This window comes from Lissotriton vulgaris, chromosome 4_1, assembly GCF_964263255.1.
Source record: "Lissotriton vulgaris chromosome 4_1, aLisVul1.2, whole genome shotgun sequence".
NCBI classification, from domain to species: Eukaryota; Metazoa; Chordata; class Amphibia; order Caudata; family Salamandridae; genus Lissotriton; species Lissotriton vulgaris.
The window spans coordinates 881,679,439-881,707,391 of record NC_141691.1 but is presented as its reverse complement, the minus strand read 5'-3'; the positions used below and the strand labels follow the sequence as shown (position 1 = coordinate 881,707,391).

The 27,953-nt window shown below is 46.5% G+C and overlaps 1 protein-coding gene across 2 annotated transcripts in view; it reads left to right on the top strand.

Annotated features, from left to right (window-relative positions):
* The window catches only part of CARMIL1 (capping protein regulator and myosin 1 linker 1), a 994,750-nt gene that overhangs the window by 924,206 nt on the left and 42,591 nt on the right, over positions 1 to 27,953 (top strand). For both annotated transcript variants that reach the window (XM_086965173.1, XM_086965172.1), the window contains exon 36: positions 327 to 467. In XM_086965173.1, the coding sequence (XP_086821299.1) occupies positions 327 to 467 (141 nt within the window). The remainder of the gene's footprint in view (positions 1 to 326; positions 468 to 27,953) is intronic.

Below are 27,953 nucleotides of genomic sequence, written 5' to 3'. Positions count from 1 at the left end.
GGTACTTCTTGCGGGCACTAGAGTACTGTACTCCGTTGCCCTGATGGAGTAAACATATGTAGGCCAAACTCTAAATTGGGCCCTTAGTCTGGTGTATGCTATTGAAACAGTAAGCATTGTTTGGGTTGACTCCCTTTTATTTGTTTTCTCTATGTGCTTGCATTCGTATGGGCCTAGTTTATGGAAGATTGTTAAGTTTGGAAACGTGAATAGATAGATATTCTGGTGCCACATAAGAGAGACCGTGGCAGTAACTCGAAGAACTGATACTGAGAAGCATCTTTTGATGGATTTGTGTTTAACTGCAGCCTTTTTCTTCCCAACAGAAGATTTTCCAGAGTCTCCAACTGGATGTCTTTCCCCTAAGGTTGCACTGCTTCCTCCCGTCCTCAAAAGGGTTCCTTCAGAGAAGGAGAAAGATGGCCAAAGCAGTCCACAACCCACTACAAAATTCTTTTCAGAAGAAGGTAAGAAGGATCCATGGGTTTAAACATTAGAAAACCCCATGTAACGAATACATAGTGCTAGATTTCCAAAATACTAATTGTTTTGATTTTAGAGATTTGCAAATTTTTTGGGCTTCATAAAATGTCATGAATTAATGAACCTATGTTCAATAAAGTCATGCGCTTGGTCCTGAGGGTGCCATACAGTGTAAATAAGTTACAGGAGTAAGTTTTTTGGTAATGTGTGTTTTTTAGTAGAAGTGAGATTCCTATCAGTCTCTTGTCTATCGGTTCAGAAAATGAGGATCAACACTGAAGAGGGACAAAACGCAAGTTTATTATATCTCATGAGATGGCTCCAACATACAGACACTGCGAGTGCCTGAGAGGAAAAAACTAGAACAGTCTAAGACCTGCCTTTTTTCCATTTTGGGTACCATAGGATTTCACCAAAACCCCCTTTGTCATGGTAACATCACATTTTTCATAACCCTCTTAAGGCATTTTTACCTAACACTTACACAACCCATACACAACACCTTACGCAACCCCTTACACAATGCTTACATGCTGAACTGTGGAGTCCTGATAAACCCCTACCCACGTCACTTCCATAGATAGGCAAGGGAGGTTACAGGCGTTGGTGGGATAACAGATTAGACATCTGTGCACTTTGGCCCTTCAGCAGGGCAGGGCTGATGACTCTGACACGTGAGCCATATCAATACAGCCAGCTTTCAATGAACACCTAACTTCTAACTTCACCAGAGTCCCAGCAGAAAGACAAAATGGGTCTGGTGGAAAAAATGGCTGCGAGCAGAGGCTAATTTAACAAGATACAATTTTTTTACTGTTTAACAGTCCCTCCTTTTAGCTTCTGCTAAATGCATTTTGTCCAAGCAGGAATATGTTTTAAACATATATATAAAAAACCTTTGCAAATACAGAGTATTTAAAAAATAAAGAGGCTAAACAAATGTTAAACTGCAACAGTGGAAGGTGTTCTATCTGCATCGTTCAAGCTTTCTATTTTTATTTTCATAAATTCATGTATTTGTTGCTGAAGCATAAGCTGCTTGTTAGCATCACGAATATACACTTTCTTAGGGATACAAGACATGCATTAAGAAGTACAGAGGGGGCATATAATAGGCATACATTGAATACAAAGGCAACATCTTAGAATAGCACCTACTATACAGGCTGCAATGAGAAGTAATTTCCATCCCCACGACATAACAATGCCCTAAAACCAACTAGACCAGGTCCATGTTCCAGTGTCTTGGTGTATCTCGGCAGCTATCTTATGTAATTTAGAAATTGCCTGATAAAAGGAAGGTGCGTTGTCTGGTATATAAACGCTGGAAGAGATGGCAGCTCTAAGTAAATACTACTACCTCACAACTGCGGCACGCGACAACACACTGAAGGCCGTCCTGAAACACATCTTTACTGAACCAGGGAACCCCTGGTCAGCCACCATTGAATCAGCCACAACGCAATTGAAGCTGGCGATCGAGTCGTGGAACCCAGACTTTGTCAACTACACGTCCATCAAACATGCGATAAAAAAGCAAGTGCGTGCATGCTCCCGGGACCTGGATTTGGAGTCCCTCACAAAAAGAGCCTTTCATGAGTCCCTATGCTTGCCGCACACTGTGCATAATCCACGAAATCACCTCACGCAGGCCGTGGGCCTCCCAGCACTCCACGGGCCTCCCAGCACTCCACAAGATCCTTGCCTACAGACTGCACCCCCTGCCGCTCAAAGAACTATACCATCCGGGAAATGCAGACACGGGAGCTCGGGAATGCAGACTCTGTAATTATAAACGCGAGTCATTGGCCCACTTACTATTCTGCTGCCCTGCCTTACGTGCACCCCGCACCCTCTACCTCAGGCCCATTCTCAGGGACGCCGGGTCACACACAGCTAAGGAAGCAATCCACCAACTATACACCTTGAGCATAGGAAAACAGATGGCCTCATTCGGAAAATTCATACAACAGACTCGGTCCGAGCTGATGGCTGCCAAGGTCACGCAGGAATAGAGACTTCGTCGCAGGATACCGGGCAGCCCTCCCAGGTTCCTGACCGCGTGTGTCCTGTGAACTTTGGTAACCTGTCTGCAGAAACATTTTCGATTTTAACTTTTGTAATTTTATACTTTGGTTTTAATGTAATGGTTTTAAGTAACCACACAATAAAGTTATTCATTCATTCTTGTCTGGTATATAAACACAGCAACTGGCACCGATAATTCAGCATGCACCTACACGATCTGCAAGAATAACATCTAGAGCCATACGGTTCTGCCAAACTACAAGCCTTGCCGCCTGGAGTTCCTTAGTGATGTTACCTAGAGCTGTCGTAGTCTGATTAACTACTGCCTCAACTACTCTAGTGTGTCTTCGTATGTTTCTACTGTTAAGAGGTGGCCTAACAAAGAAAAACATACCCAAGTTTATGTCAACATATTCTTGCAATGGGATGTCAGTCTGATCCACTGCTTTGATATCTATCATTCTCTGGATCCGAGTTAATAAAGGATTGAGAGGCGATAGTCCAGTCTTATGATAAGAAGCTGTAGCTAAATAAACGGAAGAGAGGAGGAAATATACATAAAATATCCCTGACCATCCTGAAGGTAGATAAAAATAACCTTTATTCCCACAAATAAAATATGTATTATTGGATGCTATAAAACTACTAGGATGTGAGACCCTTGCTCATTGCACCATCAAAGCAAACCGGGCCGAAGACGGCTGTAATGCCAGAAACCGGTCCCCGGGAGCTTGTTTCCTTCCCAGTGTAAGAATTGGCTTTTGTAGTTTGGTTTGCCCTGTTCCCATCATGCACTGGGACAGGAACAGACTAATTTGCATACAGCCAGGTTCTGAAACTGGGATGGTGCAGTGAGCTAAAAAACGGTGTTGGATCTAGCCCTGATCTCTTGACTGGGTGAGAGCTTTCTGCCTAATTCAGAGACTCTGTCCCTCACCACCCCTTGTTGTAAATATTTTTGTCCACCCTAAGCGTGGAAGGGTATTCTCAGATGTGAGACCCTTGCTCATTGCACCATCAGGATTCAAGCAAACCGGGCCGAAGACGGCTGTAATGCCAGAAACCGGTCCCCGGGAGCTTGTTTCCTTCCCAGTGTAAGAATTGGCTTTTGTAGTTTGGTTTGCCCTGTTCCCATCATGCACTGGGACAGGAACAGACTCATTTGCATACAGCCAGGTTCTGAAACTGGGATGGTGCAGTGAGCTAAAAAACGGTGTTGGATCTAGCCCTGATCTCTTGACTGGGTGAGAGCTTTCTGCTTAATTCAGAGACTCTGTCCCTCACCACCCCTTGTTGTAAATATAAAACTACTAGGAGCGGGACCTGTTCTAGTCAATACAGAGTTACAATCACTATCACCTTAAAAAATGGGACCAAAACATTTTACACATAGGGGAGCTTGTGTGTCTGTTACTGTTCTAATAGGGAATCCTTTCTCTAGTTTGGTCTGTGTCCTTGCAAAGACATTTCTCGTGACAGAGGTACCTATAGCATATTCCTCCGTTTCTCAATTCCGATTCCTTTGCTTGAGTAATACCATCATCGCCTGGATAACATACTGTATTCAGTTTCATATTAAGACCCCCTACGTCAGCACTAGAAATGCCCCTAATTTTTGCTGCCCACAAAAGTGCAAACCAAGCACAACAAGAACCCTTGTGGGAGAATAGGAGCGGAATGAGAGGAGTTCCCCCTGCACCCTGGTGTGCAGGTAACAATCCGCAAACCCAACAATCAGAAATGTTAATAATGCTATGGGTGTAATGTAACATTCGATTAAATGAATTATTCTTGTAGGAGAGTCTATGTTTTTCATCTATCGGTGACAGTGTGAAATGGTAATGTTCGAACAGTGTAGATGTTGGGTTTACAAGCGTATACACAGGAAACCTGCTTACATGCTGAACTGTGGAATCCTGATAAACCCCTACCCACGTCACTTTAGGCAGGGGAGGTTGCATGTGTTGGTGGGATAACAGATTAGACATCTGTGCACTTTGGTCCTTCGGCAGGGCAGGGCTGCTGACTCTGACACGCAAGCCTTATCAATACAACCAGCTTTCAGTCAACACGTAACTTCTCACTGCACTAGAGTCCCAGCAGAAACACAACATGGGGCTGGTGGAAAAAATGGCTGAGAGCAGAGGTTAATTTAACAAGATAGAATATTTTTATCGTTTAACATTAACACTTAGAATTATTTTTAAATGTGAAAATGATTTTCAATGAGGAGAAAAGCCTTGACGTTTAGGTCTGCTTGACACAAATTCCTTACAGTATCTACAAGCTACAATCCTTTGTAGGAATAAATGTATACGTGATATAGGAATGGAAAAGGCACTGCTCTGGGAAATGTTGTGAATGATCACAAAGTTATAATGTTGAGGGCTTAATATACATTCCCACTGGAAATATCAACATCCCACCCCTCAAAATAATGTCCTGCTTTAGACAATTATGTAACCCTGGCTACGTTTATCCAACAGTGAATGGAATCTACAGTCAAAGAAATAGATGTACAAATTGTGGCTCTGTGAACCTGGGTTTGGAAATTACGACTCTAAATTTCTCTTTTGTGGTCATGGATTGCACGTGATTGAAAAAGGTTTTATATTTTTTGAATCAGGCCCTTAATCATGTTACAGTAAAGGTACGTTAATCAACTGATGTAATGAAAATCAATATATTTACTATACATCTATGTGATCAATTCACAGTTTTCTATGAGTAGGTGTAGCTCCCTCTAGTAATACTCCTGATTTATTTCTGAATTCCGGGAGATAGCCAGAAGTGCAACAATAGTAAGTCACAGAAAAACTTTTGTGATTGGGTCCTAAATATAGATGTAATCATCCCTAAAACCACCAAACAAATCTGGAATCTTCAGAGTGGTATTTCAAATGAAGATGCTGGTATTGTCTTAAGAATACCAGCAATGTTGAACATCTAGTTGGGTTATGTGATGGTTGAAACATTGTTTGGTTCATAAAATGTGATATTACTAAGCATAGTGATGCTACTTTGAAGTGTATATACCTCTATATTTCATCTTACTTTCATTTAATGAGCGAAGGATAACCAACAGAAATACATAATTTCTCAATCATCAAAATGTAAAGTCATAAGAAGTGCTGTAGTTATCCAGTAACTGAGTGTAATTCTGAAAGATGAACATGTCTTTGTTATCTTCATCAGTAATTGAATATTTCTCCGGTTTCTGGAAATGGCTGTTCAATAAATTATAGAAAATGAAATTGATAAATGTGTTTCCAAAATACTCTAACGTAGATTGACATTATTCTGCCTTGATGAAAGGCCCGCTCTTCAAACACATGAACTTTTATAAACATGATGTGTATGCTGCACTTGGATAGCCTTGAACTTTAGGTTTAGAAGATTTATTTTTTACTTTATAGTACTTTACCATTACGGTGTCCAGCATTGATTCAAATGAAGGATCCATGCCATGCTTTCAGAACATCCACATATGATTAATTAAACAAATCCTAGAATGGTTCAGATGATGATCTTTTACATTAACTGGTTATCCTGAAAATCTGGCACGTGTGTGGCATTGTTGGGCAAACATGCTTTACCACAATTGCATTTTAGTTTTTTACCCTGCTCACTTTAGAGTCTAAAGCAAAAGGGGTAAATGTGATAATTGCAAGTACAGTGAAAACAATACTTTTATGTAGATAACAAACTACTTTGATAAACTTAGAAAAATACACGCCCAGAAAATCGAGATTGAATGCTAAGCCCGAGGAGCAAGTTTGGCTGCTATGTGTTGCATTTATCAAAAATGTTTGATCCTAGAAGTAATTGTTGGGCAAAACATAGTGGCAAGTGTGATGCAAGCATCCATGCTCAGAATTAGTGCTTACAGTTAAGCATGGGCGAATTTTGCGAATCTGGCGTTCGCGAATTTTGCGAATTTGCGAACTCGCAATCCGCGAATTCTCGCGAATTTGCGGATTTTCTTTTGTGTTCGCAAGGATTTCTGCCAGTTCGCGAGGGTTTTGTACCAGTTCGCAATTGCGAACTTACATGTCGGCTTGCAACGGTCGCGATTATGTTGTTTCTACGTTTGGTTCATCATCACAGGTTCCCAGCACCCTCTGTTTCATGCCTGCCACCCTCTGTTTGACCCATGCCACCCTCTGGTACATTAATGCCACCCTCTGGTTCATCATCACTGTAGATTATGGGGGGAAAAAGCAAGCACACCTGCCCTGCTTCAACTGACATGAATTAATTTGGGGTTGATTTATTAATGTGTCACTGTTTTAAAATTCCAGTCTGGCACCTGCTTCCTTATCTGTAATTTGCTTTCTGTTGCAGTGCAATTTTTTTTTCCAGGACCTTTGTGGCCTACTTGTAGCTATTCTATGAGCCTGCTGTGAGGGTCAGAGCAGGGTCATACAATTGTTGCAACTAGCAACTGAACTCTGGAGGGGCCCCAGTCAGGAAGCACTACAGGGAATGGTTACTAATGATGAGTTTGAACTTTTGCACCTGCTGAATGCTTTCACTTTTGCAAAACTCGTTTTTCTGCAGAACAGCATTACAGCAACTGTAATGCCCCAAGCAAGCTTACTTGTGAAAGTTGATTTCTAATCCAAAAGCGATCCAAAGAAAGTCAAAAGGCCTCAAATCCTAAAAAGTGCAGGCAAATGTCAACCTGAGGAGTTATTCTGATAAAAATCATCATTTTCAGAAGGTCTATGCTGCTTGCTAGTGGATTTCTTGTGCAGAATTGCAATTTTTGTAATTTTGCGAGTGCGAGATTGTTGCTGCCCTCCGCACCTACATGTTCGCAATTGCGAACTTACACCGCATGCCGCAAAATTGTATCACGAAGAAAAAAAAATCCGCTGCGTGCGAATCTGCGGATTTTCGGTAAATTTGCGAGCGTTCGCGAATTGCGAATTTACCGAAAATCCGCAAAATCCGCGAGCGGAACGGATTTTCCGCCCATGCTTACTTAGTTACAACTGAATGTTCCCTATTCTTCTGGAAATCTGCTTGCCGTATTTTGATATTGCAATAAGCTTACCATTCAATGTAGTATATATTGGTCGTAGTACATTTTAGAATAATAGAGTATTAAACCATGAAATACTTAAAATATATTCACCAGCACTCAAAACCAACTATGAGCTTTTTGGGTAGACTTGGGAACTTTTACTTATTTTATTAATGCACATGTTAAATAAAGCTATTGTAATTCTAAAAATTCCTGCATTTTGATGTTGTATCACATGTATCATAGTCGCTTTACGTATTTACAAACAGGTGTTATAAATTCAGCTTTTGTTTTTGATACCCACATTTAATATTACCCTCGGGTAAGGGTGGAAAATATCCATTTAAGGGCTTAAACATAATCCCCCCTGACAGGCATGCATTCCCTTAAAAATTCTGTGTAAACATAATGGCACTTGCTACTGACCTTTTACTTGCATAGCTCCTCCACGGATGTAATGTTTTGTTATGTTATGTTACAGGAGTTTGTAAAGTGCACTACTACTACCCAAGATGGACCTGGCATAGTATAAGGGGCATGTGCCTGACACAGACATCCCCTTGGCACCACCCCACATTGTGTACATTATTAGGCTAGGGAGACTAGGTGTGCTTCATTCAGTTTGCACTTGTGCTCCATCATGCTTAGTGTATTGAGGAGATGCTGCCTGACCCTCTTTCCCTATGCGCTGGACCCACCTAGCTCATGCACAGTAGCATTTACAGGTGCTCACCTTTGTAGTGGTCTCCTACATATCAGATATCCTGAAAATATTTAGAGGACCATCTCAAGGTCCATAAAGAGTAAATTTAACAATATTTTTGATGGATACTTCTAACCCCACCTTTAGAATTTTCCTGAGGCGCCAGATTGGAATAGGAGGTTTTCACAGCAGTACTCCAGTGTGCCAATAAGTGGTGCTGTGCGGTTTTGCTTTGGCTTTTTATTGCCAGAAAGTGGCAGAGCGGAGCCAGATATAAGCAACATCATCTGTGTGCATCAACATCAGTTCCTTTCTTTCCATGCCTTTAAATGTAGATTTGAAGCTCTACTCCCTATTTTGATGATTGCTAAATTCTTTTAAAATTCTCTTGAGTTCAAACCATGCTGTTACTGTTAGAAACGTATATCTGAAAGAGACACGTTGGGGATAGATTCCTTATCTTAGAATATCCCCAGACATCAGACTGGATCGGAAAAGTTTTTCGTCAGCAGTATCCCTGCGTGTCGGTAGGTGGCATCCTGCGGTTCCGCGTCCGTTGTTGGCGTCGTCGGCACCGAGATGACGTCACAGAGACTACATAGGCGCCACCAATGCGCACTGACGTCAGTTCTTTCTTTTTCCGCGCCAGCAAGCACAGATCCGGTTAGATCTGGCACCCTAGTCACTTTTTAACTAACTTTTTTGACCGGCCAAGGAGCCATCATCATCGCTCCTTGGGGTCCAAGTCTTCACCCTCGGAATCGGGTTAGAGACATCACGAGAAAAAGTCGAAGAAGCGTGTTCGCTCTCTGACGTCCGCCCGTCAGTCTCCGGACGTGGACGAGGGGGCCAGGGGTCCTTCCTCTGCGGCTCAGTTGGAGCTTGGGAGTTCCGCGCCTACCCACCTTATACGGGTCCGCCGGCGCCACCATAGGTTCCATTTGTCCTACCTCTGCCCTTTCCTGAATTCCCAAGCAATTTTGCACCGGCTTAGGACCCTAACTGGGACATGGAGTTGGAGCACTTGTTTTACCCTGTGCCTCCCTCGCCACTCCCTACCATACCACAGGCTGTGGAGGAGGGAGATGACTGGTAGGGGTCAGAAGACGCTCTTGCACGGCACAAGTCTGAAAATGAGTGGGTAGAAGACTCGGTGGATGCAGGCAGCCTTGACCGCTCCTCTGAGCCTGGATTTATGACTCCTCCCGCCATCATGGAGGAGGTGCTTCGTAGATCAGCTGAGGCCCTTGATCTTGATCTGACTACTGTCACTCACAAGATCAACCTCCTTACTGAGGTGCTTCAGCCAGCGGCAAGTTCTATGGAACCTCTGTTCCCGCTTATTGAGGCCTTGACGGATGTTTTAATAGGCACCTGGTCTAGGGCAGATAAAAACGTGGCCAAGCGTCATCGCCCGGCACCAGGTGACCCTAGCCTTTCTGACAACTTATCCCACTCCGGAGAACCTGGCCATTCAGGCTTCCACTTCTCAGAGTGCGTTCCCTACCGCCCGCCAGATAAGGAATCAAAAAATCTGGAGCAGTTTGTCAAGAGGCTGTTTTCTTCTGCCAGCTCGGGGCAGTGGTCAGTCAACACTGCATGCCTTTTGGGCCGCTACTCTCACGCTGTGTTGGACACAGTGGCGCAGACACTGCCCCAGTGTCTGGAAGACGTTCAGGCTGTGCTTTCCCAGGCGGTAGCTGAGGGAAAGGGTGCAGCGAAGTTTGCCATTCGTTGTGGCCTGGACACCACAGATTCTTTAAGGAGAGCGATCTCCACAACAGTGGCCCTATGTCGCCATGCCTGGCTGCTATCCACTGGGTTTTCGGGGGATGTCCAGAGTTCCCTCATGGACATGCCCTTTGATGGTACTCGACTGTTTAGCAATAAGGCAGACAGTGCGCTGGAGTGTTTCAAGGACTTTCGGGTTACAGCCTAGTGCTTGGGTCTCTCCACCACCCGCCCATCCACGTCTACCTTTTGTTCCTTCTGTGGCCACAGAAGGGGCGCTCCTGTCCGTTCGTCAGTCAGAAGCCTGCGCAGAACCAAACTCAGCACGGCTGTGGGCGTGGAGGCCGCTGTGGCGGCACAGGGGGCCATTGTGCGGGTCAGTCCACTTCCGCTCCTGCAGCAGCTGCCTCAAAGCCTTCCTAGTACGAGCTTTGGGGTGCATCCCACGCCAGTGGGCGGCAGGATTTGAGATCACCTCCCCCACTGGCATTCTGTCACTTTCAACAGGTGGGTGCTGCAACTTTCTTGGAGAGGTTACTCCCTCCCCTTCGAGTCTACCCCCCCAGCCATGCCACCTCCGTTCCACTGCATGTCAGGGGATCACTTCAAGCTTCTTCAACAGGAAGCCATTTCCCTCTTGGCCAAGGGGGCCATTGAGCGTGCTCCTGGGCCAGAAGTAGGACGTGGTTGTTATTCCCACTACTTTCTGGTCCCCAAGAAGGACAATGGGGGCTTGACGTCAGTCGCTTCCTACGGAAGGAGAAGTTCAAGATGTTGACTCTGGCTCAGGTCTTGGCTGCCCTCAACCCTGGAGACTGGATGGTAGCGTTGGACTTGCAGGACGCATATTTCACATCCCCGTCGTGCCGGCCACCTGCGTTACCTGCGGTTCACGGTAGGCCAGGAGCATTTTCAGTTGCTGTGCTCCCCTTCAGCCTTACCAGCACGCCTCGGGTGTTCATGAAGGCGATAGCTGTGGTCGCAGCTCACCTGCGCAGGTCAGGGATGTCAGTCATCCCCTACCTCGATGACTGGTTGTTGAAGGCGGGCTCGCCCCAAGCAGTCGTCACCCACTTGCAGACTACGGCCCACCTCCATCAATGTGCTAAAGACGCACCTGAGTCCCTCTCAGAAGCTCCACTTCATCTGAGCAGTTCTGGATTCAACACAGTTTTGGGTTTATCCTCCTGAGCAGCCAGTCTGGGATATTCAGGCTATGATTCCTATCTTTCAGCCTCTATCCCGGGTTTCAGTCAGGATGACCCTCTGGCTCCTGGGCCTGATGGCCTCCTGCATCCTGCTAGTGCAACATGCCAGATGGCATATGCAGCCTCTGCAGTGGGACCTGAAGTTCCAGTGGGCACAGCATCAGGGCAACCTGTCCGATAATGTCCAGATCTCGGAGGGCACTGCACAACAATTGCAGTGGTGGCTCACGAATCGCGATTGGGTCAATGGCAGATCCCTCTCCCTTCCCCAAACGGAGCACCCAATGGTGACGGATGCGTCCCTCCTTGGATGGGTAGGCCACTTGGGAGAAGTGGCGATCAGAGGCCTCTGGTCTCCGGTGGAGTCCCGGATCCATATCAACCTTTTGGAGCTTCAGGAGAGCCGACTTGCAGTGAAAGCCTTCCTTCCCTCTGTCCGGGGAAGTGTGGTGCAGGTGTTCACGGCCAAACCACCACCATGTGGTATTACAACAAACAGGGCGGGTGGGGTCCTGGACCCTATATCAGGAGGCTCTGCGCCTCTGGACATGGCTGGAACATCAAGGCATTCCCTTGGTGGTTCAACACCTGGCAGGTTCTCTGAACGCCAGGGCGGATGAACTCAGTCGCCAGTGCTTGATGTCTCACGAATGGTGTCTGAACTCGGACGTGGCGCAAGGTCTATTTCAGCAGTGGGGAGAGCCTTGGTTAGATCTATTAGCCACCGAAGAGAACGTGCAATGTCATTAGTTCTGCGTGTTGGAATTTCCAAGGTGGACCTCGCTCGGCGACGCTTTTTGTTGCAAGTAGAGTTGCGGTCTATTGTACGCCTTTCCGCCTATACCTCTTCTGCTTAGAGTGTTGAAGAAGATTCGGCGCATCTGCGCCCAAGTCATCCTTGTGGCTTCGGATTGGGCATGAAGATACTGGTATCCTGAGCTACTCAACATGGCGATCGATCCCCCGATCCGGCTGCCTCTTCGGTAGGATCTAATGTCGCAGCAGCAGGGGACAGTCCTCCACCCAAACCTGTCCAGCCTCCACCTCCATGCGTGGAGATTGAGTGGTGACAGTTGACAGCTTTCGATCTTCCTTCCAAAGTCTGTGATGTCATTCTGGCAGCCGGTTGTCCCACCACTAAAACGGTATACGCCTGCAGGTTTAACAAGTTTGTGGCATGGTGCACAGCAAAGTCTGTGGATCCTCTTTCTGCCCCTCTTTCTGAAGTCCTTCAGTTTCTTCTTTCTTTTGCCCAGCAGGGCTCTGCTCTGGGCACTATCAAAGGGTATCTTTCGGTCATCTTCGCCATCCAGATCAGCCTTCTCTTTTTAAGTCCCCGGTTGTTAACCGTTTCCTGAAAGGCATTATGCACATATTTCCTCCCGTGCCGTTCATCATGCCTCAATGGGACTTAAACCTTGTCTTGACATATCTGATGTGCGCTCCCTTCGAGCCCCTTCATAACTGTCCTTTACGTCATCTTTCTCTCAAGACAAGACGGCTTTCCTGGTAGCTATCACCTTTGCCAGAAGAGTGAGTGAGCTCCAGGCTCTTTCTTCCAAACCTCCTTTCCTTTCTGTTCACCCTGACAAGGTGGTTTTGAGGACCCGTCCTTCTTTCTTGCCAAAGGTTGTCATGCCCTTCCAAATCGGGCAGACAATCAATTTGCCCACCTTCTTTCCACCTCCACATCCTTCAAAAGAGGAAGAGAGGCTCCACCGTCTGGACCCAAAGTGTGCACTCTCATTCTATCTTAAGCGCACACAGCAGTTCTGGGTGGATGACCAGCTTTTTGTTGGTTACGTGGGCGCCAAAAAAGGTCAGGCCGTGTGCAAATGGACCATCTCTCGGTGGGTCATTCTCTGCATCAAAGCCGGTTGCTTGTTGGCTAAGAAGGAGCCTCCTGTGAGGCTGCGTACCCATTCTACCTGGGCGACAGCAGCCACTACTGCCTTGGGACACGTCGTTCCCTTGCAGGACATTTGTCAGGCAGCTTTGTGGGCCTCGCTGCACACGTTTACCAAGCATTACTGCCTTGACAGTCAAGTCCGGAGAATCAGCTTCTTTGGCCGTTCTGTTCTCCGTGACTTTCTGGTTTAATGTTATTCGCAGACCCACCCACAACGGTGACACAGGCCCTCGTCAGCACAAGACTGGACTACGGCAACGCACTCTACGCAGGAATCCCAGCCAAACACCTACAACGACTAAAACGCATCCAAAACGCCTCCGCCCGACTGATCATTAACATCACCCGCCGCAGCCACATCACCCCACTCCTGAGAGACCTACACTGGCTCCCCGTCGACAAAAGTATCACCTTCAAGCTCATCATCCATGCACACAAAGCACTTCGCAACGCCGGACCAGCCTACCTGAACAGCAGACTCATCTTCTACAACCCCTCCTGCCAGCACCGCTCCGCCAGCCTCGCCCTCGCCATTGTCCCCCACATCCAGTGAACGACCTCTGGCGGCAGATCCTTCTCCTACCTCGCCGCCAAGACCTGGAACACCCACCCTACCCACATACGGCAGACCCAGGACCTACTCGCCTTCGGAGAACTCCTCAAGACCTGGCTCTTCGAGCAGTAGCAGCACCCCCCTCCCCATAGCACCTTGAGCCCTCACAGGTAAGTAGTGCGCTTTACAAGTACTCTGATTGATTGATCGATTGGTATTGCTGGGGTATTTATTCTAAGGTAAGGAATCTATCACTAACGTGTCTCTTTCAGATGCACAAGTTACTACTTGTGTACCGATATATCTGTAAGAGACATTAGTTAGTGATAGATCTCCTCCCGCCCTACCCATCCTCCCTGTTCTGCGAACTGATTTCTAGGGTTAAGGTCATATCTTTCAGGGCCCAGTTTCATGGCACCAGTGGTCAGTTTCTTGCATGGATCTGTGTTCCTGGTGCGGAAAGTTGTGTACAGAATTGACATCCGCACGCATGGGCGGCGCCTAAGTAGTCTCCGTGACGTCATCTCAGCGCTTACATTGCCAGCGACGGGCACGGAGCCACACAACGCCACCTACCGACGCGCAGCGGCACTGCTGATGAAAAACTTTCCGGATCCAGTCTGATACTTGGGGATATTCTAAGGTAAGGAATCTATCACTAACTAATGTCTCTTACAGATATATCGCTACACAAGTAGTAACTTGTGAGTTGGGGATAAAAATGCACAAGGTGTGCCTCTAGTGTTTGGTATCAGCACAGCTCCAAGTTGTGCACAGAATGTCTCTTAATGCACTCAAAGGTAATTTGGGACCATGAAGCAAAGTTGTATATCGCTGAACACCGAAAGACATTGTGGATCTCACGCAAGTCCTATTCCTGCTCCAAGTTGAAGGCGTAGGGCCATTCCCACTCAAGGCCATTCCTGTGAGAAGTCATCTTTGTGGTTGTAGTTGCACAGTAAGTTGAAGAAGAAGCTTAAGAAGGTGAAGTGGGACTTGACCTCACCTGACACTGTGTAAAGAGAGGATTCAGGAGGTTGTCAGAGTGTCAATCAAACTTGCTCCTGATCAAAGGGGCAATTCTACATCTGGGCCTGATGTGCCTTTTATTCCCCAGGCTATCGGTGATGCTCTAGCAGGTCAAGGCCATTAAGCAGGCCATGCTGCTTATGTTTGACAGTCTTCTGTCTCTATTCGGTGTGTCTTTGGGCCCCAAGGAACCCCCACAGTTTTCAGTCAGTTTCCCACCAGTGGTAGGTCCTCAAAGCCGCCTGAGCTCCTGGAGCCTGCTTCAGGTCCTGCACCAACTCTGGTGCTGACTTCCTTTGTGGCTCTAAGAACTGGTCCGGTCCTTTCATTATCGCCGCTGGTCCTGAACAGGTCATGCCCCTGACGACTCCGGTGTCCGAGCCCAATCTGAATCCATCTTGACCCCAGCCATGGTCATCCTTTGACTCCACTCCAGAGCATTCTCTTCCCATACAATTTGATTTGACAAGCCACTCCCTCTACCAGAGACCCATCCACAGAGGCTTTATCCTCTTTTTGGCTCAGATTCTAACCAGAGTTTGCCACCATTTTACCATGACAGTGGTGATGATGGGGGTGACTTACACTCACATAATGATGATAACAGTAAATATATGTACTTGCAGGAGGCCAGTGGGCCTTTTTGAGTCCGAACGGAGGTGAGTGCTTCATTTGCTTTAGTGATGAGACATGATGCTGAGGTACTACAGCTGTCGACTTTTGAAGTCAAGACAAATGCCCTTACTGAGGTTTTGCACTATGGACCAGCCTCCTGAACACTTGCCATTTAATGAAGCCTCAATTGATACCCTTATGGTAACTTGGACTAAGCCTTGCTGTTGCCCACCAATGAACAGGCAGGTGACTGGACGACTCAGACGAGAGCTTGGTGACCTGGATTTTCCTATGCACCATCCTACTGTTGACAGTTTGGTGGTCCAGGCTCGCACCAGTAAGATGAATCCTAAAGTGTTCCTCACAACTCCTCCTAACAGAGAATAGAAAAATATTGAGCTGTTAGGAAAGTAAATGTTCTCTTTAACCAGCTTGTCATTTAGGTCAGTCAATGCAGCCAACCTAATATGCTGTTATATGCATGCACTCACTGTGGGACATGACCAGCAAGATATTGCTTGTGGTCACAAAGAGAGGAGTTTCGGGCCTCTTTTACTCAGTCCATTCAGGATGGTCAGGATGCAGCCAAAGATGTATTTTGGGCTAGCTTGTTTTCTACTTATTGCTCAGGGTGAATGGCACACTCTAATGTGGTGCTCCATGTCCCTGCGTGGATGTGATCCAATGACTTTTTTGGAGATGTGCAGACATCCCTTATGAATATGCCTTTTTATGAGTCCTTACTATTTGGTGAAAAGAGTGACACTGCCTTCAATCCTTTAAGGAAAGCAGATCTATGGCTCATTTATTGAGCCTTTTCACCCCTGCTTGACAATTTCCTCTTCAGTTTCAACCCACCTGAGATTACGCTCACAGATTTGATGTATAGACTACTCCATGTCCTGACACTACCACAATAGTCTTCGCAGTACTTTTGTGTCCGGGATCAAACAGATATCTTGCAGGTCACCAGGGACAGGTGCGCACAGCCTCCCTATTGAATGCAGGATAAGACATTTTCTCCCGGGGTAGAAGTCATCACATCCAACAGAGGGGTCCTTCAGATCATCCATAAGGGTTGTGCCTTCCTGTTTCATTGTACAATAAAGCAAATGATGCCTAGGAAATAATGGTCAAACGAATTAAAGGAAAAAGATCAAATAAATGATCTCTTCCTACCTAGATTTGGTCACATGAAAAATTCGGTGTCTTCTATTCATCTACAGCCAAAGGCAACCCACAATTAGTTACAAAAAACAAGCTTTTTTATTTGTTTAGCCATTTTCTTCAAAAATGAATATATGTAAATGTTTTTTTCACAACATATATATACACAACAAATATATATATATATATATATATATATATATATATATATATATATATATATATATATATATATACACAACCTATATACTCAATAACAAACACAAATATATACACACTCTATATTTACATTGTTGACAAACTAACATATATGTTGGACTTTTATGTGTTTTCGCCGTTATTTTTCAAAAGAAGGATGCTTCCAAAAATTGTATTACAAATGATATTCCTTTGAAAAAAGAACACCATAAACTAACGGAGCATGGGAAGTATATCATTTAGACCTCTGTTATTTATGTACTCCTTCTAATTAAATTTACAAGTTTTAGATTCAATTACTGTGGCTACACGTTGGTGGAGCAGAATGGCGACCGATGCAGACGCGAAGTAGTAACGCGGAAATAAGGGAAAACAGTGAAATCTTGTCAAGCCCCTTACTTTATGGAATATATGAAGAGAGGCAGCCACAATAATTGAATGGTTTACGTGCTGGCTGTTTTGGCTCTTGGAAGCGCAGAAATACAAATACACGTGCCATACCTAGATCGTGCGATATAATACATTGCGGCGTATCCTTGAAAGCCCTAGTCCTGATGAGGCCCGAAAATTATAGGGCTGAAACCCGTCAACACTTGTTTTGAAGACACCATCAAAAAATCAAGAACTTGTAAATTTCCTACAAGCTGACATGATAGCTTCAAAACACCTGCAGACATGTGTAAATGTCTACAACCTGGTGATCCATGTTATAGCGGGTCAATCTGGGTACACTTACCTAACCTTCAATTAAGACGAAAGATTACCTATAGCATACAAATCACACTTGTACACAAACGCTGAATCAATCAAGAGTATTTGTAAAGCGCGCTACCCACCCGCTAGGGTCTCAAGGGGCTGGTGGGGGGGGGGGGGCTGCTACTGCTCAAAAAGCCAGGTCTTGAGTTGCTTCCTGAAGGAGAGATGGTCCTGGGTGAGTCGTAGGTGGGTAGGGAGGATGTTAAAGGTCTTAGCCGCCAGGTAGGTGAAAGATTTTCCTCCGGTGGTGGTTCTGCGGATCCTTGGGACGGTGGCGAGGGCGAGGCTGGCGGAGCAGGGCTGGCGGGATGGCGTGTAGAACGTGAGGCGGTTGTTGAGGTATTTGGGGCCCAAGTCGTGGAGAGCCTTGTGTGCGTGTGTGAGGAGTCTGAACGTGATCCTTTTGCTGACGGGAAGCTAGTGCAAGTCCCTCAGGTGGGCGGAGATGTGGCTGTGTCGGAGGATGTCCAAGACGAGTCGTGCGGATGCGTTCTGGATGCGCTGGAGTCTTTTCTGTAGTTTGGCGGTGGTCCCAGAGTAGAGGGCGTTCTCGTAGTCCAGACAGCTGGTGACGAGGGCCTAGGTGACCGTTTTCCTGGTTCCAGTGGGGATCCAGCGGAAGATCTTACGGAGCATGCGGAGAGTGTTGAAGCTGGAGGAGGTAACGGCGTTAACTTGCTTGGCCATCGTGAGGGAGGAGTCAAGGATGAAGCCCAGGTTGTGTGCATGGTCCGTGGGCTTGTGTGGGGGGCCCAGAGCAGGGGGCCACCAGGAGTCTTCCCAGGTGGCGACCGATGGGCCGAGGATGAGGACTTCCGTCTTGTCTGAGTTCACTTTCAGGCGGCTGAGCTTCATCCAGTCTGCAATGTCTTTCATTCCATCCTGGAAGCTGGCTCTGGCAGAGGTGGGGACGTTGGTGAGGGAGAGGATCAGTTGGGTATCGTCGCGTAGGAGATGATGTTGAGGTTGTGCTTGCGTGCGATGGCTGCGAGGGGGCTCATGTAGACGTTGAAGAGGGTGGGGCTGAGCGAGGAGCCTTAAGGTACGCCGCAGATGATCTTGGTGGCTTCTGCGAGGAAGGGCAGGAGACGGACTCTTTGGGTTCTGTGGGAGAGGAAGGAGGTGATCCATTCCAGGGCCTTTCCTTGGATCCTGCCGTGGCGGAGGCGGGTTGTCAGGGTGCGGAGGCAGACCGTGTTGAACGCAGCCGAAAGGTCGAGCAGGATGAGGTCGGCGGTTTCTCCGTTGTCCAGCAGGGTCCGGATGTCGTTGGTGGCCGCGATGAGGGCGTTCTCGGTGCTGTGGTTCGCTTGGCATCCGGACTGCGATGGGTCGAGGGAGCCATTCGTCTCCAGGAAGGCTGTCAGCTGTTTGTTGACAGTTTTCTCGATGACTTTCCGAGGGAAGGTGAGGAGCGAGATGGGATAAAAGTTCTTGAGGTCTGAGGGGTCTGCAGTGGGTTTTTTCAGGAGGGCACTGATCTCTGCGTGCTTCCAGCTCTCCGGGAAGGTGGCGGATATGAAGGAGTTGTTGATGATGTCCCGAAGTTTGGGTGCGATGATGGAGTCGGCTTTGTTGAAGATGTGGTGTGGGCAGGGATCGGCTATGGAGCCCGAGTGGATGGTGTTCATCGTGTGGGTGGTATCTTCCGTGCTGACCTGAGTTCAGGCACACATGGTGGTGGTGGGGGGGTGTAGGTTCATTGGTGGTGTACGTGTTCTGAGCGCCGAAGCTGTCGTGTATGTCTACGATCTTACGGTGAAAAAAGGTGGCCAGAGAGTTGCAGAGGTCTTGAGAAGGCGTGATGTCGTTGTTGCTGGCATTGGGGTTGGAGAGCTCTTTCACAACGTTGAAGAGTTCCTTGCTGTTGTGGGTGTTATTGTCCAGTCGTTCTCTGAAGGATGACCTTTTGGTAGTGCAGATCAGCTGGTGGTGTTTGCAGGTGGTGTTCTTGAGGGCTGTCATGTTGTCCATTGACTGTTTGTGGCGCCAGGCTTTCTCGAGGTCACTGCAGGATTTCTTGGAGCCTTTGAGATTGTTGGTGAACCACGCAGCTTTCTTGCTGTTGAGGTTGCTGGGAGGGTTTTTCAGTGGAGCAAGGGTGTCTACGCAGTCGGTGATGCACTGCGTGAGGTTGCGGGCTCCTTCGTTGGGGTCCGTGGTGTTGGTGGGAGGGTTAAGGCGCAAGGAGGTGGTGAGTTGATCGGTGGTGATCTTGTTCCAGCATCTTTGGGGGGTTTGTTGAGGGCGGTGGTGGGTCGTTGTTTTCCTGAAGTTGAAGTGTAGGCAGCTGTGGTCGGTCCAGTGGAGCTCGGTGGTGTGGCTGAAGGAGATGTGGTTGCTGGAGGAGAAAAACGGGTCGAGCGTGTGGCCGGCGTAATGGGTGGGGGTGTTGACCAGTTGCTTGAATCCGAGGTTGGCGAGGTTGTCTAGTAGGGCGGTGGTGTTGTTGTCCTGGTTGTTCTCCAGGTGGAAATTGAGGTCTCCTAGGAGGATGTAGTCGGGGGAGGCGAGGGCGAGTGGGCTGATGAAGTCTGCGATGGCCTCGCTGAAGTGTGAGCGTGGTCCCGGGGGTCTGTAGATGAGGGTCCCTCTGAGGGTGGTCTTGGGGTCGCTGTGAATCTGGAAGTGGCAGGTGCTCTGCGGTGGCGAGGGTGTCGTCGGTGTTGGTCGTGATGCGGATAGTATTTCTATGGCGATGCCTCCTCCGGTCTGGTTGACGCGGTCCCTCCTGATGATCTTGTAGCCGTCCAGGATGGCAATGGCGATGTCGGGGGCTGAGGAGGCGTTCATCCAGGTTTCAGTGAAGAAGGCGACGTCTGGTGCCGTTCTGTTCAGGAGGTCTCATAGTTCGACGGCGTGTCTGTGGATGGAGCGGGTGTTGAGCAGGATGCACTTGAGGTGGTTGTTATTGGCGGCTGTTTTGGCTGGCGTGGTGCAGGACCGAGTGCAGGTGAAGTAGCAGGCGTGGCAGGTGAAGGCTCCGTGGGCGCGTTTCGGGGTGGCTTGGTAGCAGGCTGGATGTCTGCTGGTGTTGAGTGCGTGGAGGGTGGCGGCGTCGTAGCTCAGTCGGGTTGGCTGGCTCTGGCAGGGTCCAGGAGTTCTGGCGCTGGGCGCGGTCCAGGCGCGGATGGGCGTAGACGGGCTTGCCTTGGCGTGCCTATGGGGCGCAATCTTCGCGCCCACTGCGCCTGGCCGCTGCGCGTATGCGCAGTTCCCGCCATTTATGGCAAAGTGGGAGGGAGAAGCAGCTAGGAGGCGGGAGCGGGCGGTGAATGGGGAGCGGGAGACAGGAGAAGGGAGCGGGGCTGCAGGAGAGCAGCGGGGGGGAGCAGAGGGGAGGTTGGAAAGAGCGGGAAAGCGGAGGGGGGAGAGCGAGGGTAAGCCTGGGCAAGCCTGGAGAGCAAGGGCAAGCCTGGGCAAGCCGGGGGAGCGAGGGCATGCCTGGAGAGCAGGGGCCCTAAGGAGAGGGGGCAGCAAGAGGGCCAATCAGGCAGCGGCAGCAGAATCCGGGCACACGGGGGCCGTGCGGTAGTAGAGTGACCGGGTCAAGGGTCACAGAGCGAGCACTAGCACAGGCGAAATGCATAATGGTCGTAACTTCAGTACCAGCTTTAGAGGGTGTTACAAAGGCTAGCATTCTTAGTGCTAAAGCCTCACATCCAAGATGGATACAATGGGCTAATTCTCTCATTGCAATGGATGTGGAATACAGATATGACCCTAATCTAAAGACACAAGCATTTCTGCAATATGAACAAGAATATCCTCTCCCAAATGAAATAATGCCTCTGGATCAGTATGAATACATTATTTACACGGATGGATCTACTCAGCTTGCCAAAGGAAGTAAACCGCAATACAGCGCCACATGTGCGATTGTAAATGGTCGTATGCAGAAAGGCAAGTTCCATCCTAGCAGTACAAAGTCTCAGTCTCTAGGAGACTGCACGGCACAGCTAGCAGAATTATTACTGGCACTAGTAAATACGGATTGAGAATTCCCCACATTCATCGTGTGTGATTTGTTTGATTGTGTCCAGTCATACAATGATATCTAAACTAGCATGGTCAGAATGGGTTTAAGGACTCAAAAGGTTGCACAATATAGCATAAAATGCTTTGGGAACAGGTAGCAGAGTTGAAAAATGAATTACCAAAGGCTCACGTGATTCACACACTGAGTCATCACTGTGATGGCGTTCAAGTGAAGGGAATTCATTGGCTGATGACGCTGCATAAGGGGCAGCATTGTTGCGGGGATTCTGCTCATACACAGAACTGTGCACAGAGACCCAGGACCTCAGTGAATTGTGGTGTTCCAAAAAATTTACCTCAGTACCTAGAACCTCTAACCCACTAGCATCAGTGTCTAATTAGCTCTTCAACCCAGAACGTGCGTCTTAGGTTACTCTCAGGAATGGTGGGAATCAAGAACACTCTTTTGTTTATCATTCTCATACCAGTCCACAACGTGAGTAAATAGAGACATGGAAACGTTTAAAATTGTTCATTTTAACGACGTGCTCTAAGATGCAGTATTTTGGCTAACATAAGCAGGCATATGCTTAAAAATAATACGATCAGCATTGTTACAACTCCATAAAACATAAAGGGAGAAATCATATTATAATGATAGTGGAAACAGGTTCTATAGTGCCTTGTTCACCACCCTCCCCAGCTAGGAACTAAGTTTTATAATAATAGAAGGTCTCTTAGGCTTGAATGGGGAACCCCATACCTCCAAGATCAGCAGAAGTGAATCACAGCAGGATCAGCAAAGCTCTCTCTCAGGAAAAGGATTTTCTCCAAGTGCCCCAATCATGCATGCAGTGAAATATTAAAGGCGCTAGAATTTCAGTTAGCTGCAGCTGTGTGCATGTTGTGTCTAGAGCGTGGGCCGATCAGCCAGAATAACAGCTTACATTGTTATGGCAACCTTGTAGGCTTCTGCACATACTGTACAGACGGAGGTCGCAATGTAAGTCTAGGGATGTTGAAAACAATCCTTTATCATGTGAAGAAATTAAAGCAATCTAACTTACAACAACAGTTATATGCAATGTTATGTGCAAAAGCTGCAAAATGGTGTTTAAATGTCTAATAAGCTTAGGCTAACATAGCAATGTGTGCACACAAGGCCCTGCCTTCACTACAGCACAAACTGCTGCTGTAGCTGAAATCACTCATTAAAAAATGTGAATAGACAGAGACATTATGGTCGCAGTCATTGCTACACGCAATAACTTGGCTGTACCAAAGACATTTCCACTCAAATACTCCTACAAGTTAGATGCAAATAGCATTCCATATGCCCAAATTCCATGAGTGGGGGATAGAGTAATATCAAACATGGATCGCAGAGTAGGCTTAATTTTAGCAGCACAAGAGGGTCTAGGCTCTGCCCATACAGATGTTACAGCAACAGTTTCTTTACTGAAATAACAACATTGGTGGCAAGGTTTAACTAGACAAACAAAAGCGTTTATACTCAACTGCGACACTTGTCAGCAGGTTATGGGTTCCACCGGGCACGTCCAGCACAAACACCATTACTAATATCAGACAGACCACTCGCTTTTGTTTATTTGGAGCACTCCAGCCCTTTACAGTCTGGTGGGGCTAACAAGTATATCATGGTGGGCAGTGGATTCCTGCTCTCGATTCCGATGAATTTGTCCTCAGCTCTCGGCTGATGCTCAGACTGTTATAAAAGATCTTCGTGTCTTTATAGGGACATACAGAGTTGTCACATTTCAATTTGACCGTGGCCCCACATTTAGCTCTAAGGCTTACAAAAAAGCCATGATCAGTTTGGATGTAGCATTGCGGTACTCCTCTCCATACCATCAAGAGGGTAATTTGGTTTTGGAAAGGAAAGAAGAAGCAATCTTTAACAGCTAGAGTATTAGGTTCAGGTGGTAGTTGGGCCAATCACTTATATGGGGTCCAATGACCCCTTAACAACATGCCAAAAAGTCCCCTAGGATGTGTCATGCCTTACGAGGTCCTATTTGGGACGAGAATGTGGGTACCTGATCTCGATTATGAAATCAGTGCCAGATGAAAAATCATTTTACATAAATAAACGTTTGGCTGTTTTATAGGACCTCAATGAATCGAAAACACTACTAAGCAAGTAAAACGCACCGCCACTGGGTAAGTCAAATCAGTCACGGCTAGACCTGCCTGGATCCCAAAAGTCGGGGATTTGGTCAGAGAAAAGATCGACAACAAGAAAGAATTTGGGCAACTTCACAGAAAACCCGTACCTGTCCTGGCTGTCGAAGGAACAAGAAAAATACTTCTCCAGCCTCCTGCCAGAAAAAAAGAAAAGAGATTTGTCTCCATTGATCTGATCCTGAATAGTAGGCCTCGTGGGCTCCTGGGTAGCTGAAACTCTCCTCTCACTACCATACAAGACGTTCAGACTGAAAGACTCATAGCATTCGAAGAGTCGCTAATCCCAAGTAAGGAGATTTCCAACAATGAAATGGAACCCGTTCCTGTTCAAATTGAACATCACATTAAAAAAAGGAAAAACAAATATCAATTTGGCCTCAAACCGATGTCTACATCAATATGCCTATACAAGAGACGTCTGCCAGTTCAACAACACCTGCTGAGGTACCAAAAATATATCGAACTGCATCCGGCTACTCCGGCATCGATTTTGATACCTTCTCTTTTGATCCCAGTGAGTCAACACCAGCTTGAGTTTCCCTTAAGCATCAATTTTGTGATTGCCACAAATTTCTAAAGAGAACTTACCTGGTTTCACCTTGGCTCCGGATCTGGATCATAACGAAAATACTGTTTTTCTGTTCTGGACTGGCCTAGTCACTCTTTTTTGGCTTACTCATAAACTGTAACTATCTCTGCAGTTTCAGACGTGAACTTGGTCCTAAGATCTCATACATACGGGATACAATTCACAACATTATCAGTTCAGTTGCAAACACTTCATCAGACCCCGAATGGAAGGGTTGGTTAGTTTGGCCCACAGACACCAACAGATGTCAATCACATTTCAGGGGTACAACCAAAGGGTTTGGTATCCATAGGCCAGACCAACGCTATGTACAAAGAGAGCATCCAGGAGTAGTGACACCACACAGTGTTGGGAAGTTGTGCCCCGATTGGCTAAAAACCTCAACAGTGCCTCAGGTGAAACAACACTTATCCTTATTCACGCATGAGGTGGATCTGAGGAACTTCCTATTAGGTCTTAGAAATCCACGTCAGAAACGCTTTTTATAGGCTACCTATAATGAACTTTGGAAAATTTCTCAACAAGAAGCTGCAGAGAGACTTCGTGAAATGGATAGGATTAACCTAGAAAAAGCCTTAGCGGCTGGCAATAATGGTATGACCACGCTAACATCAAGGATTTATTCACTAGGCAACATTGTATCTTTGGATATAGATGTCCTAGAACAAGACTTGTCCAAACTACAACACGGGCAATCTCAAATGCGTTTTATTATGTCATTAAGCTGGACACTGCAGTCTTTGCACGCTGGTTATGTGCCTTGGCGATTAAATCAACAGTACCTCACTATTCTCTACGTATAATCTAACTAAAACGCAGATAAATTTGGCACAAAAGGGAGTGAAATATACAGTGCTGCGTATTGAAAAATTGGAACAATTACCTTTTACTGTGGCAGTCACTGTCCACAGAATGTTTAATTCATGGCCCTATAAAACTATCGGTCACAACTTTCCAGTTTCAGTATTGCCTAGAACAACTACAGGCAGGCAGATATTAAGTGATATTAAGTGATGGGTAGGGAATTCATTAAGTAATCTTGGGATTTGCCTTATAGATTTCAGTGCAGGAGTGTTAGGAAGTGTTCCTAAGCGGTGCAAAATGCGAAAACTCTTTAAGTGGTTCCTCATATTCCATGATATCATGCCTCACAGGGCCTGTAACAGTTCAGTTGCAAACGTATCCTGCCATTTCAAAGGTTTCCCAGCTACTGTGATTAATCCAGTGTTCAAGCTGCTCTCGAATGGGAGTTAGCTGAATGATGAAGGTTGCTGTGGCATGCTTCCAGGCATCGCATATCTTGTAACTGTAAGTTCCAGGGTTACTTGCTGTATGCAAGTATTGTTTCCAGCTACCAACTCCGTCAGGGAGGCGCTGTTATGGCCTTCATTGAATGTTTCCCTTATACGGTTTGATACTCTGAGCCGTATGAAAGCCCTGCTTTTACAGAAATCTGTGCCCTTAACCTCCTCCCGAAAAACTTTTGATCTTCAGACCGCAAGGTCCTCAGCTGAGATACAGGCACTTATTCAAATGAACTGCCCTTTCCATTTCACAGAAGTGGTATAGCGTATCTTTAACATGTCTGATACAGTGGGTATAGTGAACCTATTTGAGAACATAGGTTCTGGACTGTTAAGCACCTTTCAGACAATCTTCTGAGCTATTTCCAACTTCATACACTCTGTGTTTGAAAGCATTTTTGGAGGATTTCGGCTTGTCCTGTTTCTAATTGCAGGAATCCTGATTGTCCTTTTTCTGCTATGCAATTGACGTCCCAGTTACCAAGGAGCTGGAAAAAAACGCTCTTGAAGCGCCCATACCGTGACCGCATGGTCCACCTCCTGGGCACACCTCACCTTCGGGAACTAAGTGAATCTTGGTTTCTTTCATTTCGGCCAGTCTGGATTGACTGTGCTCTGCCTGTTCTGTGTTCTCTATTCATGCGGAAAAGAATGTGTGTTGGACCTCTGTCTAACACTTACATTGGTTGCCCCACCGGACGTGGGTACTTTACTGAACTCGTTAAAGGCCCATGTACAGCTGTGTCCTCAGCGTATTCCAATGTTAATGTCGACATTCCTAGAGCCACCATAGGACGCTTCAGCTCCTGTTGGGATGGAGATCGGCTCTTCTACAGGTGCTACAGTCACAGATGCAGTACTGGCTGCTCCAGCATTGGCTGCAAGCAGTACGGAAGATCATCTGTGCTCAAGTGATCTGATAAGTGAGGTGTTGCAGAGATAGTCATCTGCCTTGGCAAGCAACTGCAATGTTGCATCTCCCAGCCAGGACACATAAACGTTTGGCTCATCGTGTGCTGTGAGAATTTGGCCTTTTAAAAAAAAAAAAAAAAAAATCGAATTTTAAAATAAAATACAATTTTTATTGTTTTTGCTGAATATCATGGCTTTCAGAAATTCACTGTTTGGACTATACAATGGACATCTTTTAATAGACTTCTAAGGTTTATGCTAAACTTAGCATTTGTTACTCATTTTTCCTTTTTATGGACTTATTAGTTGTATGCTTATTTTTAGAACACATTTATAGACATTTTAAGATGTCGTCCATTTGGTTGAGGAGTTGGTGTTATGTTCCATATAGGTACCCCAATATAGGTTCAGGTAGTGAATGCACCTTTCAGCTATATTCCCCTGATATTACACTGCATAAAGGTTCTTAGGACTGACCTTTTAACTAGTTACAGTAATTCCTAGAGGAAATAGGGTTTTGGCCAAAAAACTTAATCCTCATTCATTATGCATAAGGATTCTTGGAATCACAGCAGGGCAGCAGGCCTTCCATCTCCTGCATAATAACTATGTATAAGGGTCATTCCTTCCGTCATCCTAGTCCGACATGACACAGCAAGGTATATCCCCTGAGGGCAACGCTTTGGTTATATATACACTATATCTTTGCTAAGGCTGACAGACGAGAAAAGGACTTCCCTGCTGACACACTGGCGTGAGACGCTGAGGTTCCAACATGCAGACACTTCAGCACACAGTGGTCTGACATACCTTGAGGGGTGTCCATCTAGAGACCAAGACGGAGTCCCACAGTCTCTCACTCCTGGTAATGGGGTTAACTTTATCCTAGAGGGATTCTTGACTCGTACACCTACATACATGCTAGGTACACTTAGGAACATCTAGTAAGGGTCGCATTGTAGGAGTATGAATATTACTGTCATTTTTTTTATACTTGCCTGTATTTATCGTTTCAGCACTATGGTAGGAATCTAACATCCTTTTACTCTGTTGGTGCTTATAATCATTTATTTCTGTTTCTGTCTAATGGTTGTTTCAGCACACCTATTTTACACAAGAATGACGCTGGTTCATAAACATGCTTATTGAAAAACATCCACACCTTTTATTCTGTGTATCTCTCTCTAAGACAAAGTGAGCACAAGTGACTGAGCGAAAAGTAGCAAATTGTTTCCACGATCCCTGATGGGACAGGGTTGTCATGTTCGACAGTAGCCAAGTACTATTTTCTCCTTGGTAAGAAGGATTTCTAGTGGCACTGTGAGCTAGCTGGTATACAGGCTGACATATGCAGTGGGGTCTCTGGAATCAGTTTGGACAACAAGCCTGCAGTGTATGTTGTCTAAACGTGCAGATCCTATATAGGGTTATAGGAACTACACAACACCTCGTTGAGCTGAACTTGTGCCTCGGTCTCAGATGCATGCTTCCCCGCCTTCCTGAGAGCCGGAGCGACACCCCTGCTCAAAGAATTTTTTGATGCCATGTGCCTCATA